Source organism: Lichenostomus cassidix, chromosome 15, assembly GCF_008360975.1.
Source record: "Lichenostomus cassidix isolate B80296 chromosome 15, HeHo_3.0, whole genome shotgun sequence".
NCBI lineage: Eukaryota > Metazoa > Chordata > Aves > Passeriformes > Meliphagidae > Lichenostomus > Lichenostomus cassidix.
Window position 1 is genome coordinate 4,102,223 of NC_139496.1, and position 20,762 is coordinate 4,122,984.

General features: G+C 51.1%; 2 protein-coding genes across 4 annotated transcripts in view; one reads left to right on the forward strand and one right to left on the reverse strand.

Moving 5' to 3' along the window:
• KCTD10 (potassium channel tetramerization domain containing 10) lies at window positions 1-12,113 on the reverse strand. 3 transcript variants are annotated; one of them, XM_085075642.1, is made up of 7 exons: window positions 11,985-12,113; window positions 9,363-9,576; window positions 5,490-5,659; window positions 4,943-5,029; window positions 4,804-4,856; window positions 3,839-4,034; window positions 1-3,216 (listed from the first exon to the last, which is right to left on the reverse strand). In XM_085075642.1, exons 2-7 carry the CDS (start codon window positions 9,568-9,570, stop codon window positions 2,998-3,000), a joined length of 933 nt encoding a protein of 310 aa, XP_084931768.1. In that variant the 5' UTR covers window positions 9,571-9,576; window positions 11,985-12,113; the 3' UTR covers window positions 1-2,997. The 3 variants fall into 3 exon arrangements, with proteins under 3 accessions (XP_084931768.1, XP_084931766.1, XP_084931767.1); XM_085075640.1 differs by lacking the exon at window positions 11,985-12,113 and adding an exon at window positions 11,164-11,310; XM_085075641.1 differs by lacking the exon at window positions 11,985-12,113 and adding an exon at window positions 10,049-10,641.
• UBE3B (ubiquitin protein ligase E3B) overlaps window positions 12,075-20,762 on the forward strand; it is a 19,821-nt gene continuing 11,133 nt past the window's right edge. The window contains exons 1-14 of the mRNA XM_085075638.1: window positions 12,075-12,178; window positions 12,594-12,797; window positions 13,165-13,285; window positions 14,066-14,125; window positions 14,489-14,593; window positions 14,688-14,784; window positions 15,413-15,498; window positions 16,137-16,219; window positions 16,437-16,542; window positions 17,206-17,326; window positions 17,955-18,132; window positions 18,503-18,672; window positions 19,336-19,503; window positions 20,263-20,434. Coding sequence (XP_084931764.1) covers window positions 12,637-12,797; window positions 13,165-13,285; window positions 14,066-14,125; window positions 14,489-14,593; window positions 14,688-14,784; window positions 15,413-15,498; window positions 16,137-16,219; window positions 16,437-16,542; window positions 17,206-17,326; window positions 17,955-18,132; window positions 18,503-18,672; window positions 19,336-19,503; window positions 20,263-20,434 — 1,628 coding nt within the window. The 5' untranslated portion in view covers window positions 12,075-12,178; window positions 12,594-12,636. The remainder of the gene's footprint in view (window positions 12,179-12,593; window positions 12,798-13,164; window positions 13,286-14,065; window positions 14,126-14,488; window positions 14,594-14,687; window positions 14,785-15,412; window positions 15,499-16,136; window positions 16,220-16,436; window positions 16,543-17,205; window positions 17,327-17,954; window positions 18,133-18,502; window positions 18,673-19,335; window positions 19,504-20,262; window positions 20,435-20,762) is intronic.

Consider the following 20,762-nt stretch of genomic DNA (forward strand, 5'->3'; position numbering starts at 1 on the left):
TAAATATGAAATATCTTCTAATTTATTGTGTTATATTAAAAAAAAACTGAAAGTACATATTGCAAACATCAACCATACACTGAAATCCAGCTGAAGCTTGTTCTGTGCAGAAGTATGGACAGGTGGGAATGATTGTACAGAACAGGAATTTGCTGTTGTCCATGAAACAATTCCATTAAGACTGAAAGGTTCTACCTACGCTTTGCTCTAAGGTGGGATGGGAGCTTGGAGCCTTGCCCAGGTGCTGGGGCTCAGGGGGATCCAAACCTGCCTTGTGGAAGTGCAGGAGCAGCTGCTTTGGTGCTACAGGGATACAGGTGGGCAAGGGTCACCAGGGCTGGTCCCTGTCCCCTCCTCATGCAACTGTGTCAGGAGCTGGGAGGGGACAAAATCCCTTCCTGAGGGGGACTTTGCTCAGCTCTCCTGGGCTGTGCTGTCACTGCTGGTGCTGGAGAATGGAAGCAGCCAACTCTGCTCTCCCTGGCACTGGGAGGCAGGGAAGGATAATCTGAAGAGCTGCTTGTGCCCAGGACACCTGCCCTGAGCCCTAGCTGCACCTGAGAGCTCAGAGCAAAACCACTTAGAGTAACAAGGCTCAGGACTGAGAGCATTTGTGCAAGGGCATGACCAGGCTGTGCCCAGAGCAAGGACAGGGGCAGCAGGTAAAGGACAGTGCCCAGGACAGCACAGCTTGGCTGCACCACTCCAGCACCCACAGGGTGAGCTCAGGAGTGACTTAAGGCAGAGTCTGCCCACAAATGCAGTAACAAAACTGAAATTGAAACTTGAACTCTCCCGGAGTGACTTTGCTAAAGCAACAGCTCTACAAAGCGCTGTACAAAGATTAAAAACAGCCCTCTCCTGGTTTTTAAGAACTTAGTTTGCATAACCTGAAAGGGAAAAGCCTGAAGCCAGTTAAAGATCTATTTACAGAGAAGTTAATCACGTAGCTGTGACCTGTCAGGTGCTTAGTACTGGTGTCACCTCCTGGGGCTGAAGCTGCTCTGTCCCACAGGACTGGATTTGGTTTGGGGTTTCCAGGTAGGTCAGCAGAGCCAGGGATGAGCTGCCCTGTCCCTCCTGGAGAGCAGCTCCCAGCTGCAGTGAGCAGGACTTGCTGCAGGACTGTTGCAGATGCTGAGACTCCCAGTAACAGCCCAGTAAGTGTCAAAGTACACAGTGCTGGAGAAACAGCAATCCAGGACTTCCCTGCCTCACCCCAGCTTATCCCAGCCCTGAAGGGAGAGAGGCACTGGCTCCTTCCCCTCTGTACTGTGGAGCTCTCAGTGAGCAATCAGCAGCTGCAGCAGAAAGAGGAGAGGGGACAGGTACAACACCCCTACCTGCCACAGCCACCAGCTGCCTGCAACGTGGAGAAGTCTTTGGTTACTAGAAAGATGGCCTCAGATTAACTTTGAAAACTTTGAGCTTTACTTGATGATCCAAAATTGTACAACCACTTCATGGTGCATTTCAGCCTCTACCAACGAGCTCTGTGGAACTGGGGTGTAACTGCTCTGTGGAACAGAAGAACGTGGCTGGTGCTGCTGCAGCACCTTTGGTTTTTATACTATTCCCATGTCCTTAGCAGCCCTGAGCCAGGAGCAGGGATCCTTGGAGCAGGAACACAGAGCTGCTGCTCCACAGGAGTCTGGCTGTCAAAGCCAGTGCTAAATATTCCAGAGAAAGGGTCAAAAGAAACTCTAGCCCAGGGCAGAGTGCTCTGGTGTCACCCACGGGTGCTGCTGCAGTGCGAGTTTAACACTTCCTACCTCGGGTTTCTCCCCCTCCCAGGGCTGGTTATCTGAACTGTCACAGCTGTGGCTCTGCTTCCAGCCCTATGGAATGACACCCCACCTCCCACCATCACTGTCACTTGACTCCACAACAGGCAACAGGAGACGAGGAGGTAGATAAAATATTCATTGACAAGAAAAGCACTTGTAGAAAACCACAGTGCAGTGCCCTTCTCCATGCTCTGCCCTTCCACACACAGCTGCCATGGCTGAGAAGACTTGGAATACACTCAGGATAAAGTCAAACAGGGAATATCTGCCTCTGGGTCACTGCCTGCTTCTTTTTCCCCTTGTTCAGAGCAAGGCAACGTTCCTGGATTGGTTCCAGAAGGGAACCAGGGCTGCTGCCCCCCACCAACATCCCCTAATATGGGGAGACTGAACCTGCTGTGACTCCTGTTACCTGGGAGCTGCTGGAAACCAAACCCCCCAGCTGAGATCCAGGCTCAGGCAGAAGCTCTAAGCACTGAGCAGCACCAGCATCATTCCCAGGGAAAGCAACCGTGGACAATTTGCTCCTGATCCTCCTCCTTTGGGAGGAATTTTAACCTTGAACCGTAGGGATAAAGCAGGGATGGGTGTCCCCAGATCAGTGCTGCAGAAGCTCCACTGAAGCCCTGGAGGAGCAGATCCAGAGAGCTGTGGGGAGCCCAAAGCAGCAGCCTCTGCTCCCTCCCACTGCTCCAAGGGGTCCCTCTGCCCCCAGCACTCCAGGAATCTCACCAGCCTGTGCCATTTGTCCTTTGGGGAGTCACCCAAGGCACTGCCAAGCTCTCTCCCAGCAGCCAGGGAGCTGTGCAGCAGCTCGGGGTCCAGGTCCCTGCCTTTCCCCCCTGCCCAGGAGGGTCAGGCAGTGCCTGGAGGGAAGGAGGGTGGCTGGCCGAGCTTTTGTTTGTTGTTTTGGTTTTAAAGTGCAGGATCATTACCAAAGCCACAGGAAGCCAGTCCTCCTCCTCTCCAGCACAAAACAGCAACGACAAGAGTGCTAAAAATTCTGGGCATTTCTCCAGCTGCTCAACAGGCCCTTCCAGGCTGCCCAGTAACCTCATTCATCCTCGCCCTACAACTACCGCATTTAAATACCCCAAATAACCTAGAGTTTGTTACAAATCACAATGTACAGACTGTGCTGGACAGGAGTTGCACTGCCTGGTCCTGCTGCAGGGCAGCCCCTTCCCCAGAGCTGCAGGGCTCCCCAGGCTCACTGGTGCAGGTGGGCCCTGTCATCGGGGCGCTTGATGTGGATCCTCCGCACGCGCTCGATGCGCTCCCGCTCGTCGTCCTCCTCCAGGTGGTGGGAGCGTCCTGCAGCCCCTCCTGTGGCTTCCAGGAGGGCATTGTCCGGCCCCCTGCCATCCTGGGATTCGTATAGCAGGATGTTCAGGGTCTCCTCGTAAATTCGGGCTTCTGGGAACTCCACCTGGCAGGTAGGGAAGAGAAGGTCACTCGCTGCAGGCACTGGGTTACCTCAGTTTGGATTCCTGATATCTGGTATTGCAATTTTTTAATTGCACCCCAGCCACTGAAATCCCTTCTGGCACAATCCTTTCTATTCCATTATCTGCTTCCAGCTTTTGAGCCCAACAACCAGCTGGGTTTTTACCAGAACCAGGCAGGCCTCTCCTGGGAAAGGGAAGAACACAGGAAGGTGTGGCATTGCTGATCCCTCCTTACACAGGGGTGTAGAACCACAGAATGGTTTGGGTTGGGAGGGACTTTAAAGATCATTTGGTTCCAACCCCAGATCATCTACTTGCAACCCCCAAACCCAAATGTGGTTAAATGCAGAAGTTTGTCTAAAGATAAAGAGCTGGACTGAACATTATGGGATATCACACTGCATTATGGAACACCACAGTGCTTTGTGGAATATCACAACTACCCTGTGTTACCTGCACTGGGCAGGCAGCCCCTGCTCTACCCCCAGCATGAGCTCCACTCTCAATGCACTGATTACCCTCCAGAGGTGCTCAACAATGACACAGTGCCAGCCTGTTCAGCTGCCACCATCCCAGGCTGGAGCATTGCCAGGTTTCCTGTACCTTGGTCTGCTTTTTCTCGGTGGCATAAACGATGGAGGTGCAGCACACCTCGGCGATCTTGCGGCCCTGGCCGTAGAAGGACCAGCAGCAGATCTCATCCCCAATGACATCCTTGATGAAGAGCACCCTCCCGTTGAACCTCAGGGACAGCTTGTCAAAGAGCTCGATGTTCTTCAGCATGTTGTCATCGGAGTTGCTGTGGGAATGGAGGCAGCAGCAGGAATTTACAGAGCACGTGGAACAGAGTGGGAGCAGTGAGCACTAACAGCCCTGAATAGCCAGATTCCATGGAATCCCAGGATTTTTTGGGTTGGAAGGACCTTAAAACCCATCCAGGGCCACCCCAGACCATGGGCAGGGACACCTTCCACTAGCCCAGGTTGCTCCAAGCCCTGTGAAACCTGGCCTTGGACACTTCCAGGGATGGGGCAAACACAAGAAATTAATTATTATTTCACTACTACAGGCAGGAGAACCTGAAGCAGCAGCAATACAACAGCAACAGCCCCATGAACAACTGTCCAAGGCCATCTCACCCAGGTGCATAATCTATCAGCCAAATCAAACCAAATTCCTGAGCTCAGCACAGCTGGAAGGACAGTCTTATGTCACAAAACTTGTAAGGGAGTAAGGGAAAGGGAACAAGGCCCCCAGCTTGATGATTTCACCACTCACTGAGCTCCCTGTGTTCAACTACCATGCTGCAATCCATGGGAATGCAGACAGCACTTGGCCAGGAGCCTCTGCCAGCTGCACCTAAGGATTAGAGGAACTCCTCTGGCACACAAATAGCACGGGCTCAGCCTTCCATTGATGGCAGCAGACTCAAGTTTGAAATTAATTGGGAAAAAATGGAGTGCCTGGCAACACCAATCTGTCATTGGGCCTGGGGGAAAAAAAGGAAACTCTTATCATGGATTTCAGTCTATGAAAAACTTCCAACAATTCCAGCTGAAGTCATTTACCTGGTGTAGGAATATTTGTTGTTGCTCCTGTTATACAGCAGCTTCACTGCTGGCTGTAAGAAACAAAGCACAGATGAGTTCCAGGGAGCACAGCCAGAGCTGGAAGCTCAGCTCAGCCCAGGGCCCCAGTCTCTCTCACCTTGTTGGAGGTTGCAATCAGCTTTTGCTCCTCCTTGGAGGAGGTGATCACAGGGACCTTGCAGAAGGGCTCATAGGCATCTTTGTTCTGTGGGAGCAAGAATCAAACAGCAGCTGAGTGACAACAGATCCCAGGGCACACACCCACATTTCCTGGGAATGATCTGCCTGAGGGGTCAGTGTCCAGTCTGTCCCAGTGGTGGTTTCTGGAATGGCCAGGCACCATTCTTCTGGGAGCACCTGAGAATGTCCCATGCCCAGTTAAACAGCAGGATCTGGAATGGGGCTTCTCTCAGAGAGGACATCATTGACAGTGGCATCACACCCAAGATGGGAACCTCAGAGGATAACAACCCAAGGGACTCCCAGCACCTCTGGAAAGAAGCTGATTTTCCTGGATGTGATCAGACTCCAGCAGATGGCAACACAAGCTATTCCAATTTCCATCCCAGCCTCCAAAATCCCCACGTGAAGGAAGACCAGGAGAAAATCCTGCTCTGCTCAGATGATGCTGCCCACCCCCAGCAGGCCCTGAGCCCCATGCCCACCTGCAGAGCTGCCTGGCACTCATCCACCAGCCCCTGCACCAGGTAGTACTTGGCCTCAGCCAGCAGCTCCTCGATCTCCCGGCGGCTCTCCGGGAGCGGCACAGCGCCGTCCCGCAGGTAGTTGAGGATTGTCCCAAAGTGCTTCCCACAGCGGTCGATCAGGATCCAGCCTGGGGACACAGGAAAGTAAGGATGAGCTGAGATGAATGTGGTAAAAGGTTTTGACAGAGCAAACTGCTGAAGGGCATGGTGGAATTGGGAGTGTGAGGATGGGACTGGGAATGTGAGTAGAGGGTGCAGCACAGCACTGAACCACTGTAGCTCAGGACTGTGGCAGGAAGAAAACCATGGAATGGTTTGGGTTGGAAGGGAACTTAAAGATCATACAGTTCCACCCCTGCCATGGGCAGGGACACCTTCCACTAGATCAGGTGGTTCCAAGCCCCATCCAACCTGGCCTTGGACACTTCCAGGGGCAGCCACAACTTCTCTGGGCAATCTGTGTCAGGGACTTTCCACCCTCACAGGGAAGAATTTGTTCCCAATATCCCATCTAACCCTGCCCTCTGGCAGTGGGCAGCCATTCCCTCTTGTCTTGTCCCTTCATGCCCTCATCCAAAGTCCCTCTCCAGCTCTCCTGCAATCCCTCTAGGCACTGAAAAGTGCACCAAGGTCTCCCTGGAGCCTTCTCATCTCCAGGGAAGAACAGAGCTACAACCAAAGCTGTGGGTGTAGGATCCACATTTCACCTCTGGCTGCAGGAGTCAGGCTGGACCCTGGAAAAGTCAGGCAGTGCCGAGGCTGGAGCTTCCCAGAGTGAACAGATGGCCACTCTCACAGGCTGAGGCTCAGGAATGCAGCGAGGAAACGCTTGTGGGGAAGGAGTCATATTTTGGACAAATAAGGAAAGTAGGTTAAAGCAGCCCCTGTGTGTTCTGCATGAATGGAATTACGAGGAAAGTCTGAACATTTGGTTCAATCTGGAGAAGGAACACGGCCCTTTCGTGCTTTCTGAGGGGAAAGGAGACACTCTGCAGCAGTTCACTCCAGGCTTCCCAGCTCCCTCATTCCTGCTGTCCACAGACAACACAGTGTGTGCTCCAAGTGTGATTTTACAGACTGGAACAACAAACTGGAGACAGAACTAGAGGCAGAAATCATGGAACAAAGGACTGATCTGGGCTAATGGATACATGATAATTATCCAACTGGAGCAGAAAAAAGCCTGTTTGGCAATAAAGAGTATGGAAGGCAAGAAATCCCATTTTAGTGGGAGATCTAGAGGAAGGTGTCTCTGCCCATGGCAGGGAGTGGAACAACGTGAGCTTTAAATTCCCTTCCAACCCAAACCATTCTGGGATTCTGTGATAGAGAGGAAGCACAAGTCATTGTAATAAACCAGGACATCCATATTCCATAAATGTAGCTGTTTCCCAAGCTCACTGGAGCACACAGGGAGGTAAAAAAGCCAGCTGAGAGCAGAATTACCATCCCCAAACTCCTCTGTGATTCCTTGTAAGCTGCAAAAATCTGTTGCAACTTCATGTTTACAGATGGTGAAACTGAAGAAGAATTGCTCATTTTCATGTGGGGATGAGAAAATACTTCCAGTAGTGTTGCAAAATCTGAGTGACCATTAAAAGAGCTTCCAAAACCCTTCTGTGACCCCCAAACAGCTCAAAGGAGATGAGTCACAGGGAAGTGACCCCGGTGCCACTCGGCCACAGCAGAGCCAACAAGTGGGCTGAAGTCTTTTAGAGTTATTTTATAATTGCAGTGTCCCAAAAACATCCTGTGATCCATTTAGGAAGGGACACAGAATCCTGTGTGTAAATCAGACAGCATTTTCCAACCAAGGCCTGACAGCTGAAACAGGAGCCTGACACTGGACACTGCCTGAGGCTCCACTCTTATCAGCAACTGGACCAGGAACAGCTTCCCCATCAGCTTGTGACAACAGCAGGGAGTCAGGGAAAAAAAAGGGAATTGGAAATAGGTGGATGCACCTGGAAAACTCACATCCTTCTCCATGCTCACTACTATCCAAAGAAAACATTCCAAATATGCCGATTTGCTACAGTTCATCAGTAATTTCTGAGCTGAGAATAATCATCTGCCACTCACATCCCAGACTTTTCTCCTCCAGCCTGAGGAGCAGCAGGTTGGAATTGTTCAGCTGGGAGGAGGAGCTGGGGGTGGGATCTGAATGTGTCCAGACACAGAGCAGGACCCCATGTGCCACATTCCAGACTGGTTAAACCCAACTCCTTCCAGTGTCTCCCCAAGTCTGGCTTCTTTTCCTAATAAACACTGAGTTTGTTGCCAGGTTTTGGGTGTGACCAATTAGGAGGATTTTGAAGAATTCCAGATAAAAAGTGTTTCCTTTAGCAGCCCCAGTGCTATTGTCCCAGTTTCCAGGCAGGGGGAGATAAAGCAAGAACTGCTGCAATGGGAGTGTCTGCCTTACAACATACAGGAAGTATCAAATTCCTATTAAAACACAAACTGGTTCCATGGAACAAACCCACATAGACACTGTGGGAGTCACAGCAAAATCAACTTGTGATTTTACATCCCAAACATGGTATTTCAGCAGGAGAAACTCCAGTTATTCTCAGATTTGGGGTTGCAAACAACACCTGCACTGCAAAGGCCTCTGAGCTCTGGGAATGGGATGTTCCAGCCCTGCTGAACCTGCCCAGCACACTGGGATCACGCCAGGATGGGCTTCCAAAATGAGTTTGGAATTTCCGATCCGTTTCCAGCCATGGGAAGTCTGCAATTATCAAATTTAGTGAAGCAGCTTTAGGGAGGGACAGGAAGATCCTGGTGGAGTTACCTCAAGTTTAGCAAAGGGAGAGGGTTCACAACATTTCCACCCCTCCAATGTCCCCAGTCAAGCTGCTGATTCCCATTTGACAGGTTTTTTTTCCCAAGTTTGACCCACAGGCTGACTTTTTTATGCAACCTCCATGGTCTGTATCCAGGATAAGTATCCCAGAGCCTCTTTGATTCAAAGCACAGCACCCACATTCCTGCTTTATCCTGACCTGGGATAACACCTGGAACAACACAGCTTTGTTTTCCCCAGCTCAAATATAAAAGACTTCTGGCTAAACCAGGAATATTCAGCTAATTAGGCTGTATTTTTACATTTTTTCCTTCAAATCCACTTCCTCTTATCTCAGGAAAGCTTATCACAAGAGCCCTATAAACCTCTAAACAGACTATTTTAAAGCACTCAAAACCCAGTCCAACCCACCTCACCCTGTACTATATTTTCTCTATTTTCAAACAGAATTTTCCATAATCAACTCACCCCAAAATACTATAAATATTCTCTCTCTGTCATTCTTGTAGCTCAACAAATCAAAATTTTCCACAATTAACTAATCCCAAAATGTTATAAATATTCTCTCTCTGTCATTCTTGAGTGCCTGAAGGAGCTACAAAGGCCACACTTAGGTCACCCCAAAGCCACCTCTTCTCCAGGCTGAACAATCCCAACTTTCCCAACCTTTCCTTGTAGGAGAGATGCTCCATCCCTCCAGTCCTACAAACAGAAGTTCCTCTGACCTTTCCCCAACCCCTATGACTTTCCCTGCTGAGGAAGGACACTGAGAATTAATTAACTAATCCCAAAATATTACAAATATTATCTATCATTCTTGTAGCTCCTTCAGACACTCAAAGGTCACCCCAAAGCCACCTCTTGTCCAGGCTGAACAATCCCAACGCTCCCAACCTTTCCTAGGAGAGATGCTCCATCCCTCCAGTCCTACAAACAGAAGTTCCTCTGACCTTTCCCCAACCCCTATGACTTTCCCCGCTGAATAAAGACACAGAGAATGCCAAGAACATCCCACTCCTTACCTTCACTATCCGTGAGCACCTCCATACGCCCGCTGAACATGGCCTTGAGCATGGTGTCCTGCTTGGTGAGGGTCTGCATGGTGGTGTAGTACAGAGCTCCCCCCACGTTCAGCTTCACGTACTTGGAGCTGGGGCTGCTCCCCTTGAAGGACGTCGTGCGCGTCGCGGCCGCCGGCACTGCTGAGCTCACCACGCTCTCTCCCGACATCTCTTCCTGCAAGGAAACGGTTTCCAGGCTGAGGAAAGAGTTCCCGGCTCGAGGAAGGAGTTTCCGGCCCGAGGAAGGAGTTCCCGGCTCGAGGAAGCAGCTCCCGGCTCGAGGAAGGAGCTCCCGGCTCGAGGAAGGAGCTCCCGGCTCGAGGAAGGAGCTCCCGGCTCGAGGAAGGAGCTCCCGGCCCCGAGGAAGGAGCTCCAACTTCAAGGAAGCAGTTCCCACCCTGGCACTGTGACCCCGTGCTCCCACCGGGTGTTTCACACCTCGGCTCCTCCAGGGGCTCTCTGTGAAGTTTTCAATGTTTTAAACGTTTCACCGTCAGGAAGTGAAGGATGTTCATGCACTCAGCCCCGGTTTTTTTCCCGGGGAAAAGCCCTGGGAATGCTGAGCCGGGTTTTGCACTGCAAAGCCAACGCTTTCCCACAACAACTGCTTTTATTTCTTACACAACTCCGGCAGCTTAAGCTCTTACTCCATCAATAATCCAGTAATTGGGCAATTCCCAACACACACAACTGCAGATGATTCCCGTGGGTCTAAACGCAGAAACCAACAGATTTCCAAGTGCTAAAATGCAGAATATCCACAGGTTTTCAAGGCTTTTTCCCTCGGAGCACACAGGGAGAGCAAACGCAAGTTTCCCCCACTCTTCCTTGCCTTTCCACACTGCTCAAAAAATCCAAAAATCCACCGGGACAGAGCAGCCTCCAGCCACACTCCCTGGCACCGAGGTCACACTGGCACAGGCACGCGTTGGCTCAGCACCACAAATGCCCCCAGAGCCGCTAAATCCTTAATCACTCGGAGCCTCCGTGGTTCTCTTTTCCCTCAGGTTGGGATAATTAACACCCTCCATCCCTGCTCCTGCAGCTCCCACGGCTCTGGGATGAGCTGAACTGCAGAATTTTTGCTCCACAGCCATGAAACTCAAAAGTGTCGCCTGGCAAATCCCAGCGGAGCAGGAGTTTTGTGGCACAGGGGGAGGGAGCAGGAGGGGCAGGGATGGCAGGAGGGCTCTTAGGGATGCACAGGCAGCAACCTCAGCTCATGTTGCAGCTCCCTGCAGCACCTGAACACCCCAACTTGGGCAGAAATCGGTTCTGCACCCCAAATCCCAACCCTGTCCCCCGGCCAAGGGGCAGCTGGGGACCGGACACGTGCCAACCGGACAGTGGCCACTCTGACTCCCGGTGACCAGAGTCCTCCCGGGATCCCCCTCCGAGCTCCGTAACCTCGGGGCTGGACCACCCTCCAGCCAGCCCCTGGGGACTGACACCCGCAGCCCCGCACCGCTCTGGGAGGCCAGACCCCCAAATCCTCAGCCCAACCCTTTCCTAGCGCAGCCACCTCCGCACACACCTCCCGGGAAGCACCGGTACCCGCAGGCCGCGGGTCGATCCGCCTCTCCCAGTCCCTTCCCAGGCCCGGAGCCCCTCTGAGCCCCTCAGCCACCCTGCCCCGCAAGGCCCGCAGCCCCCCAGCCCCTCTCAGCCCGCTCGCTGTTCTCCCACCCCTCCTCAGTCCCCCGCCTCTCCAGCCGCTCCGCCCCGCCTCGCCATGCCGCTCCCCGAGCTCCCGTTCCCTCACCATGAACGGCGCCGCAGCCCCTCGGACCGAGCGAGCGGGAGCGCCGGGCGGGGAACTTCCGCCCCTCGCCGTCCTTCCGGCCCCGCCCGGGTGCGCCCCGCAAACCCCTCCGATGGCCCGCTGGGCCTCCGGGCGCTGCCGCGCCGCGCTGCCGCCTCACGGCCTTGGCCCGGTTCGGCTCAGCCCGGCCCGGCGCGGCCCGATCCTCCCGGTGTCAGCGGGACGGAGTTCTGGCGGTTCTCCCTGCATGGAGCCGGTGAGCGGGCGGGCGGGCGGAACGGCAGCGGCGGGGTGGGTTGGCGGGCGGACGCGGAGCGCGGACACGGTGCGAGGAGGGGGCTGCGGCCGCGGCCTGGGCGGGGAGCCGGGCGGACCGGCGGGGTCGGGGGGTTCCGGGGGTTCCGGGGCGTTCCGGGGCCGCTCGGCCCGGCCCGCCCGGCCCGCTGTCCGCCGGGACGAGGGTGAGCGCCTGGGGGCTGCGGGGAGGCTGCAGGCAGCGCCCGGGCCCGGCGGGGTGAGCGGCGCGGTGGGAGCTTGGGCCTGGAGGGGCTGCGAGTGAGGCTGAGGGGCTGCGAGAGGAACGCGGGGATGTGAGAGGGGCTGAGGGGCTCTCCGGCTGCTGTGCTCCCGGGAGTTGCAGCCCTGCTCGGGGGCTGTGGGTGGCTCTGTCCTGCCCACCCTGCTCGGCGGTGGCACCTGCTCCTGTCCGGGGGGCCCTGGATGGCTTTGTCCTTGTCACACACGCAGTTATCCCTCCCCTCCCCAGCTGGCTGTGCTGGTGACCGCCGCTGAGCTGCTGTGCTGCTTCTCCTTCCACTTACCCTTTTCCTTGCGGGTGCAGCAGGAGGTAAATCTGGTCCAGAGGACTTGGAACTGCAGAGGGAAGATCTGAATCCCAAAATCACCCGCAGGGAATGCGCCTGTCCATGCAGGAGCTGCCCGAAGCCTCTGGATGGGGATCATATGTGTGTGTAAATGAGCATCACACGCTTCCTGTGAGGAAGTGACCCCTCAGGTGAGTTCCTTGTTACTATTTATAAAGCTCTGGTTGACCCCGGGTGTTTTATTTGGTGAATGGCAATAAATCAGTGTTCCTTGTGCCCTTTGCCTCCTGCCGGGAAGTTGTCCTTATCTGTGACCAAGGAAAGAGCAGAGGCTGGAGAGGGGAGCTGGGGTGCAGGGAGTGGAACACAGTATCAAAACACGGATTGATTTGTTTTTCCACTTGAAATCTCCCAGCCTGCAGCAGGCTGTGGGCTGTGCTGGAAGGATTCCCTGTCACTGTTTGTGTCCCTGCTGCAGCCCTGTGACAGTCACTGGGTTTTTTTATTCCCACTTTCCCCCATGCTGTTGGGTTCTCCCCTCCCCTACAGGCAGCTGAGAACTACCCATCCCTGGGTGTTTTCCCCACTCTCCTCCTGCTTTCCCAGGTGTTTGCTGCGAGGATCCTTTGTCCCCTGAGGGGTTCCAGCCATGTTCAGTGCCAGCCAGTCCTCCAGGGCGCAGTTCCTGGACAAGGCGCGGCAGGCGCGGGAGGAGCGGCGGGAGCTGAAGGAGAGGGAGAGAGCTGCAGTCCAGCTCCAGGCTCTGGTCAGGAGGTTCCTGTGTCGCTGCCGCCTGCAGAGGGAGATCAGGTGTGTGTGGGATTCGTGGAATCATGGAGTGGGTTGGCTTGGAAGGGACTTTAAAGCTTATTTCATTCCAAACCCTTGCCAAGAGCAGGGATACCTTCCACTGTCCCAGGTTGCTCCAAGCCCTGTCCAACCTGGCCTTGGACACTTCAGGGATGGGGCAGCCACAGCTTCCTCTTCCACCCTCACAGGGAAGGATTTCTTCCCAATATCCCATCTAACCTTTGCCTCTGTCAGTTAAGTCTATTCCCTCTTGTCCTGTCATTCCAGGCCCTTGCAAAAATTCTTTCCTTGTGAGCTCCTTCAGGGAGGGAATTCTGCCTTTGCTCTGTGCTTGCTTTTTAACTCCTCATTTTTCCCACTTTTGTAGGAGAGAGGTGGAGGATTTCTTTGGCACAAATGAATGTGGCTCAAGTAAAAGAAGCGCCCTGTCTGTGTTCAAAATTGCCAGGAAACTGCTGTTTGTGTTCAATCCCAAGGAGGACAAGGAGGTGAGGACACTGCCCTGGCATCCTGCTCTGCTTTTGGGGACAGGTTTTAAAATGTTAAATATGTTTAATTCCTTACCCAGTGATCTTGGAGGTTCCTGCAATGTATTTTTCCTTCAGCAATATTCTCTCTGTCTCCTGGCCCTTCCTGAAGGGATCTGCTTGTAGGAATGAAACAGGAGAAGCCTTGAATTTTTCAGCAGTGGTTCTCTATTCAGGACATCCTTTAATGGATGTTTTTCCTGGTGACTTTGCCAGCTTCAGGAGCTGAGCATTGCCTGGGGATTTTGGCATTTCCCAATTCCCCAGGCAGGTGTGTTGAGGCAGCTCCCAAAGATCTGTGCTGGCACAGGGAAGGCTGTTTGTATCCCAGCAGTTTTTCTCACCTTGCCCTGAATTTATGGGTTCAGAGTGAAGTCCTGGAGTGATGATCTTTGCCCCAGGAAACTCTGACTGGAAGGAAAACAGTCAGAAAATGGAAGGCTGTGTTTCAATGGCAGCAGTGGGGGATTTTTTAATCTCTGTCCTCTGGAATGCAGTTTTCTGTAGGTACAGCAGCCAAAAAAAATCCCTGTATTCCCAAGGAGGGAATTCTGCACAGCAGCAGCATGACATGATGTGCTCCCAGGGATGGAGCCTTTGGGATTCCTGTAGGGAATGTGTTGGGAACATTTACTGGTTTGATACACAGAGATCCTGCTCCCTCTGCTGAGCTGTTCCTCGTGCTTTTCCAGAATAGCCCTTCCTGTAGTTAGAACTAATCCCACCTTTGGATTTTCCCAGAGGTTTGAAAAGCTGTGCCGTTGTATCCTGAACAGCATGGATGTGGAGAATGAGCCCAAGGTCAGCAGGGGGGTTTGGTTTGGTTTGGTTTGGAGGGGTGGGGAGTTGGTTTAATTTTTAATTTTTAATTCTGTGCATGGGAATTTGCCTTGGTAATATGTAATTTTTAGCTTTCAGAAGCCTCTGAGCACTGTGGAGATTCCACAGGGAAAGTTGGGACAAGTCCCTTAGTATTCCTGTGATATTTTTACTCTGTACAAACACAGGAGTTAAAGGACACTTGATGTCTGGGGTGGGTGATGTGCTTTGACCAGGGGAATTTGGGGAGGGGAATATCTCAGTCCCACTGTTGGGTTCAGTTCCCAAACTCTGCCCAGAAAGTAGCACAAACCCTGATCCCTCTGTGTATCCTGGCTTCCTCAGGTGTGGTATGTGTCACTGGCACTCTCCAAGGACCTCACACTCCTCTGGATCAAACAGATCAAAGACATTCTGTGGTTTTGCTGTGAATTCCTCAAGCAGCTCAAGGTAAGGACTGGTTTTGTGTTTTCTCTCCCTGTTTTTGTGTTTTCTCTCCCACGAGGCTCATTGGGTTTGTTAACCCTGCTGTTTGTTATCCCAGCCTGACATCCTGCAGGACTCCAGACTGGTGAATTTGCACCTCACAATGCTGGTCACCTTCACAGACACTTCCACCTGGAAAATCCTTCGGGGAAAAGGTTGGTGCATCCAAGTCTTTAAATTTGGGACTTGGTGTTAAACTCTACTGAATGCTCAGGCACAAGTTCACAGAGAAGCTGTGGCTGCCCCATCCCTGGAAATGTCCAAGGCCAGGCTGGACAGTGGAAGGTGTCCCTGCCCATGGTAGGGGGTGGAATGGAGTGATCCTTAACATTCCTTCCGAGCCACACCATTCTGGGATTCTGTTTCTGCACCTTGGTCGCCACAAAAATTCATTCTGCTCCTGTGTTTGCACAAAACAAGGATTCCCTTGGGATTAAACTGTTCCTCTTGGGATTAGGCTGTTTCCCTTAGGACACCAACAGTTGTTATGATGTTTTTATAATATTTACCCCCCTCCCCAAAAAGTGTTCAGAGGATAAAGGAATGTGCTTTTAGCTCTGAGGTTTTGTAGGAAATAGATATAGAAAAGAGAGACAAGTATTGGAAGGAAATGAGACTCTTAAAGCTGAAACAAGACAGTGCGAACTGCTGCCAAAATGATGGGTTTGTGTAGAAGGACAAGGACTTTGTGCTGGGATGGCTTGGGTGGTGACAAACCTTTGTGTGGGGGTGTCAGAGGGGGCTGTGGTGCTGCTGGAGTGACATCAGTGCTTTTACCCAAAGGTGAAACCCTGAGACCTGCCATGAACCACATCTGTGCCAACATCATGGGCCACCTGAATCAGAAGGGCTTCTACTCTGTGCTGCAGGTCAGTCTGAGCTGCCACAGTCCTGGCTGTGCCCCTTTCCTCAGGAGCTCTTTGGATCTGTGCTGGGGTCTCAGGGAGGAGCTGCTGGTGCTTTGTGCATGATAATGTATTTCTCAAGCAAAGTCAAGTCTGTCAAGTTTTTCAAGCAAAGCAGAGTGTCTCCACCTGAGACCAAATCCACTCTTCCCTTTCTGTCACTGCTGCTGAACCTGAATCCTGCTTAATCACCTCATCATGAGATGGACAGGGACAAGTCCTAAATAATTTTCCCAAACTTTGCAGCTGTCACGTTGTATGGGTGGGGTTTGTTTACCCTTCTGCTGGGGAAATGTAATGAATCTTTAAAGTAAGAATTACATTACCAAACTCTAAGCCTTGCCTGTTAATTTTTAAAGCCTGTGAACACACATTCTAGGGAAATAAGTTCTGGAGAGTGTCTGATTTCATTGCAGTTTCTTTGCCATTATTAACCTGAAGCCCTTCTGGTTCTGCCAAATTACTTGTAAGAACTAGATTTTAGGCTGCTCTGATGTTCTTTTTCCCTGCATTAAATAAACTTAATGTCTTTCAGGAGTAACAGTATTATTCTTTCCTGAGTACTACAGGTTTTTATATTTTGATTTCTTTTTTCATTCCAGATTTTGCTAACTAATGGCTTGGCAAGATCCAGACCTTCCCTGTCCAAAGGCTCCTTAACTGCCATCTTCTCCCTTGCCTTGCGGTGAGTCAGCTTGAGCTGCTTGGGGGGATTTGCAGCCAAACTTGTCTTTTTTAGTGGTTTTTTTTTCTTGACTTCTCATTCTTTCAGTGATTTTGGGCCACTGAGACTATCTCCCTGATGAAAGAAGAATTCCCAGTATCCAGTTCTGGGTGGCTCAGTTGTGTTCCTTTCCCAGGCCAGTTTGAGCTCTGAAGTGTTTCTCTCTCTCTCCCCATAGCCCTGTGGTTGCTGCACAGTTCTCAGACAATCTGCTGAGGTCCTTCCTGATCCATGTCATGTCTGTGCCTGCTATAATGACTCACCTTGCTACTCTCACACCTGAGGTAAGTGGCTGATCTCAGAGTACCAAAAGTCTGCTGATTATCGCATCAAACCACTTGTTACTCCATTTTATCAGCTCTTGGAACCGAGTTTTGGTGTTTCTTTCTTTGCCAGTTTCAACTCTGTTGTGAAAACCTTACAAATCCTTACAAATACTCTGGATTTCTAATGCAGAAGTTATTAACAGCAGTGGGCTGATGGGCTGAACTGCCCTAAAATACCTAAATAAATAAATAATAAAGGCATGTATGACCCACAGCTTGAATTTTTCATGTCCTTACTTTTCCATTTCTGTAACCACAGCCAGAGCCAAAGCCAAAATCACCCTCTTGGGTGGCAGAGCCTCTGTGGGGGTGACCAGAGAACTGCCCACTAATCCAATTCAATCTGCTTGGTGCAGACAGGCAGGTTTTGTGCCAAATGGGCAAATCCTGTGTTCTTACAGACAGACCATTGCAAAGGTCTGGCTCCAACTCCAGCATGACCTGTTCACCTGCCAGAGGTTTTATTTCCCAGCCCAGCTCTGTGTCAAACACTCTATGGGGCAACAGCCTCAACTCACTGCTTTATTTGGGAAGAAAAGCTGCTGCCAAGTGCTGCTGGCAGATCAGGTGTGGGAATGTGGTGCTTCTCAGCCTCACTGGCACTTCCATCCTGTCTTCCAGCGTCTGGCAGTGATCGAATCCCACGATCTCTTCAGGAAATTCATCCTGTTTCTGAGCCGGGAAGCGCAGTGCCGGGATGTCTGCGTGTGCTTGGAGGGCAGTCACACCCTCTGCTTGCTGGGTGAGCACCTCCAACTCTTTTGTTGAGTTTGGAAAAAAGCCTTGAGTCAGATCTTCCTTCTCCATGGGTCAGAGCTGCCTCCTATCTGTCGTTTTTAATTGTTATTTTGATAACAGTTTGTTTTCTAAATAATAACTGAGACGTGTTTTGGGATGTTACAAACAGGGTTTAAGACCTTTGCAGAGGGAGGAAGGGCCAGAGATTTGCTCTTGTATTCGTGTAATGTTGAACTGTGAAGCATCATCTCTGCCAGCTTTTCACTTGGACTCTGAGCAAGTCTTGGAGTGTGGCAGGCTTGGATCTCCCTGCCCTAAATGGCCCTAAATGCTGCTGAAATATTTAAATTCACATTTCTGCAAAAGCAGCAAGATTAACAGTTGGAACTCTGGGATAACCATGGGTTGTAGCTTCTAGCAGTTTGTAGAAGGTGTTGGTGGGAAGGTGGCCAAAGGGACATGTCACCTCTGTGGTTGATGTGTGCTGGAAATGGCTTCCTGCAGGGTGGCTTCTGAGATCATTACTGACACAAATCCTCTCCTGGGATTGGGAAAAGATTCACTTCACCTGTAACCCCTGTCCCACAGCATCTGTTCTTCCCTAAGCCTTGCTGTGCTGCTCCTTCCTCCAGGCAATCTGGTGTTCCTGGGCTCTCTGAATGACCAGGTGCTGGAGGAGGAGACAGCTCATTTTGTGGGGGTTCTCATCCACATGCTCTCCTACTGCCAGAAGTATGTGTCCCAGAAGAAATCCAACCTCACCCACTGGCACCCTGTGCTGGGCTGGTTCTCACAGACTGTGGATTATGGGTGAGTGGGAAGGACCTCATGGGGAGAGATGATGAAGCCTCTCCTTTTATTTATTTTTTTATTATTTTTTTAATATGTTGCAAAGTGGTTTATGTTTTGAGATGAACAGGGAGAATAATTTCTCGGATATTTCAGGTTCTAGCTGCACAATAAACTGTAGCATTCCTACACAGCCTATTCCATGGGGAAATTCATGGAGTGTAGTTGAATTGGTGACCAGTGGTACACTGACACATCAGCTCTTCCTGTAAGCACCATCTGTAGGGTTGGTCCATATTCCAGTTTGGATTATGAGCTAAATGGATCAGTATCACTGCCTGATGTTTTATTCCAAGCTGCCCTCTAACTTGTCCCCTTCCCTGTCTTCCAGGCTGAATGAGTCCATGCCCCTGCTGACCAAGCAGCTGCAGCACCTCTGGGGAGTCCACATGATCCGGATCCTCTTCAGTGATGTGCTCAGCAAGAAGCTGCTGGAAAATCAGGAAATAGCTCAGCTGCCAGCACAGCCAGTCTCCCCTCAGAACAGCCTTCCTATGAAAAGTCAGTTCTGGAGGGTTGTGGGGTTTTTTTTTGCCTCTGTGTATCTGTATGTTTACATGAATCTTTCTCCCAGACTCACAGGGTTTTGACTTTTCCACTTATGCCAAAAGCTTTGAATAATTACTTGCAGCAACTGCTGCTGCTTAGGTGGGGATGTGATCTCTCCTATTTGTAATTCCTCCTTGGAATGCTTCTGTGACCTGGGGCAAGTCTCTTTCTTTGGTGCTGGGAAAATACTTGCTTATTTTAGCAGTTTCTTTTTGTTGTTTCTCGAGTAGCTGACATGCTTTGGCATAACTGAGAATTTCCAAGGGAAGAGAGCTCAGCTTCTCATGTGGGAAGCAAGGTGAAGCTGGCCTCCTGCACCTGTGAGGTGTGCTGGTCCTGCAGAAGAGGATTTGGGATAAGATAACCATAAATCAGATATTTCACTTTGTTCTGTAGAGCATGTATGGAGTTGTGGAATGGTTTGAACTCAAAGGGATGCTAAAGGGACACCTTCCACTATCCCATGTTGTTCCAAGCCCTGTCCAACCTGGCCTTGGACACTTCCAGGGATCCAGGGGCAGCCACAGGGGTTCACCACCCTCACAGGGAATGATTCCTTCCCAGCATCCCATCTAACCCTGCCTTCTGGCCCTCCTGCTGTGTTTCTGTCACCAGACCTGATCAAGAGAGCTTTCGGGAAGTCATCCTCAGTCCGGAACCTCCTGAAGCCGGTGGGAGGGAAGCGAGTGGACTCTGCCGAGGTGCAGAAGGTCTGCAGCATCTGTGTCCTGTACCAAACCACCCTGACCACCCTCACCCAGATCCGCCTGCAGATCCTCACAGGTCAGGGCACCTCTGTGCTGCTCACATCCTTCCCAGTGGAGAGAGAAAAGGGATTTTTGTATTCTTATTTCTGTTGATTTGGTGGGGGTTTTATCACTGCCAGCAGGGATATTGACTGGCTGGGGAAGGCTTGTTCCATCCTGAATCATCCGTGGGATCAATAACACTCAGCACCACTTGATCAAGCACAAACTCTCCAGAATACAAATTAAAGCAAGTTTTGCTCTCATGAAACCTTGCTTACTCCCTCTCAAACTTCAGCCTGAGTCAGTGTTTTTGGGGAGCCTGGCAATATTAATCTTTCTGTGGTGGGAGCGTTGAATGCTTTCATACATCTTGAGGACAAATTGCCTGTCTTGGGAAGGGATGGAGGAGATCAGCACTGTTTTAGTCTGGTGGGTAGAGCAGGGAGTGAGTCCAGAGCTTTGGGTGCTTTGTGGTGACCATTGGTGCAGCCCTGTTGTGTTCTCATCCCTAAGGTGGATGTGGGATCACAGGAATTCATTATTGTCTAAAGTTGCAAAAGAATTAGGGGGAAAAGGTTTAAGATGTGCAAACAGTGTCTCATTGAAAGCTTTTATTTTGTGCTTTCCTGTTGATTGTCCATCTCCTGTTAAAGCAGACAGGCCTGGGAGCCAAATGGGATGCTCATGTTCCTCTTCTGCTCTGCAAAAGGGTCTTTCAGCTTCAATTCTCATCTCTCTGAGCTTTCACAAGCAGCAGAATGCACTTTACTGAGTGCACTTTATATTTTCATAGGTCTCACTTACCTGGATGATCTGCTACCCAAATTATGGGCTTTCATCTGTGAGCTGGGACCACAGGGGGGGTTAAAACTCTTCTTGGAGTGTTTGAACAATGACACAGAGGAATCCAAGAGGCTGCTGGCCATGTTGATGCTCTTCTGTGACTGCTCTCGCCACCTCATCACGTAGGTAGCACATGGATGGAGATCTCTGGATTTGTGACATGGAGCTGTTTTGTTCCTTCAGGTTGAAGGGAAGTAGTTAAGGTTTTATGTCTTTTCATGAAGATTACTAGGCAGGGTAGAGCAGCAAGATTTTGGGTTTGAGTCCAGAGAAATAAAGAGCTTCAAAAGGACTTTTCCCTTTCAGCCATGTGCTGCTTCCAGCTGGTAACAAAACTGGGCGTGGGGGGAAGGAAACAACACAAAAGATGGGAAAGGGGATGGAAAATTGCCCTTGCTGGTCAGAAGAGACAGTTCTCTCAGCTTGAATGAGGCAAAAATTTTCTTGGGA

Excerpts from the sequence above, each read along its gene's own strand:
- KCTD10 (XM_085075640.1), bottom strand. Across the intron at positions 4,857-4,942 it reads TGATTGCAACCTCCAACAAG|CCAGCAGTGAAGCTGCTGTA; the intron begins GTGAGAGAGACT and ends TGTTTCTTACAG. Across the intron at positions 4,035-4,803 it reads AACAAATATTCCTACACCAG|CAACTCCGATGACAACATGC; the intron begins GTAAATGACTTC and ends CCATTCCCACAG.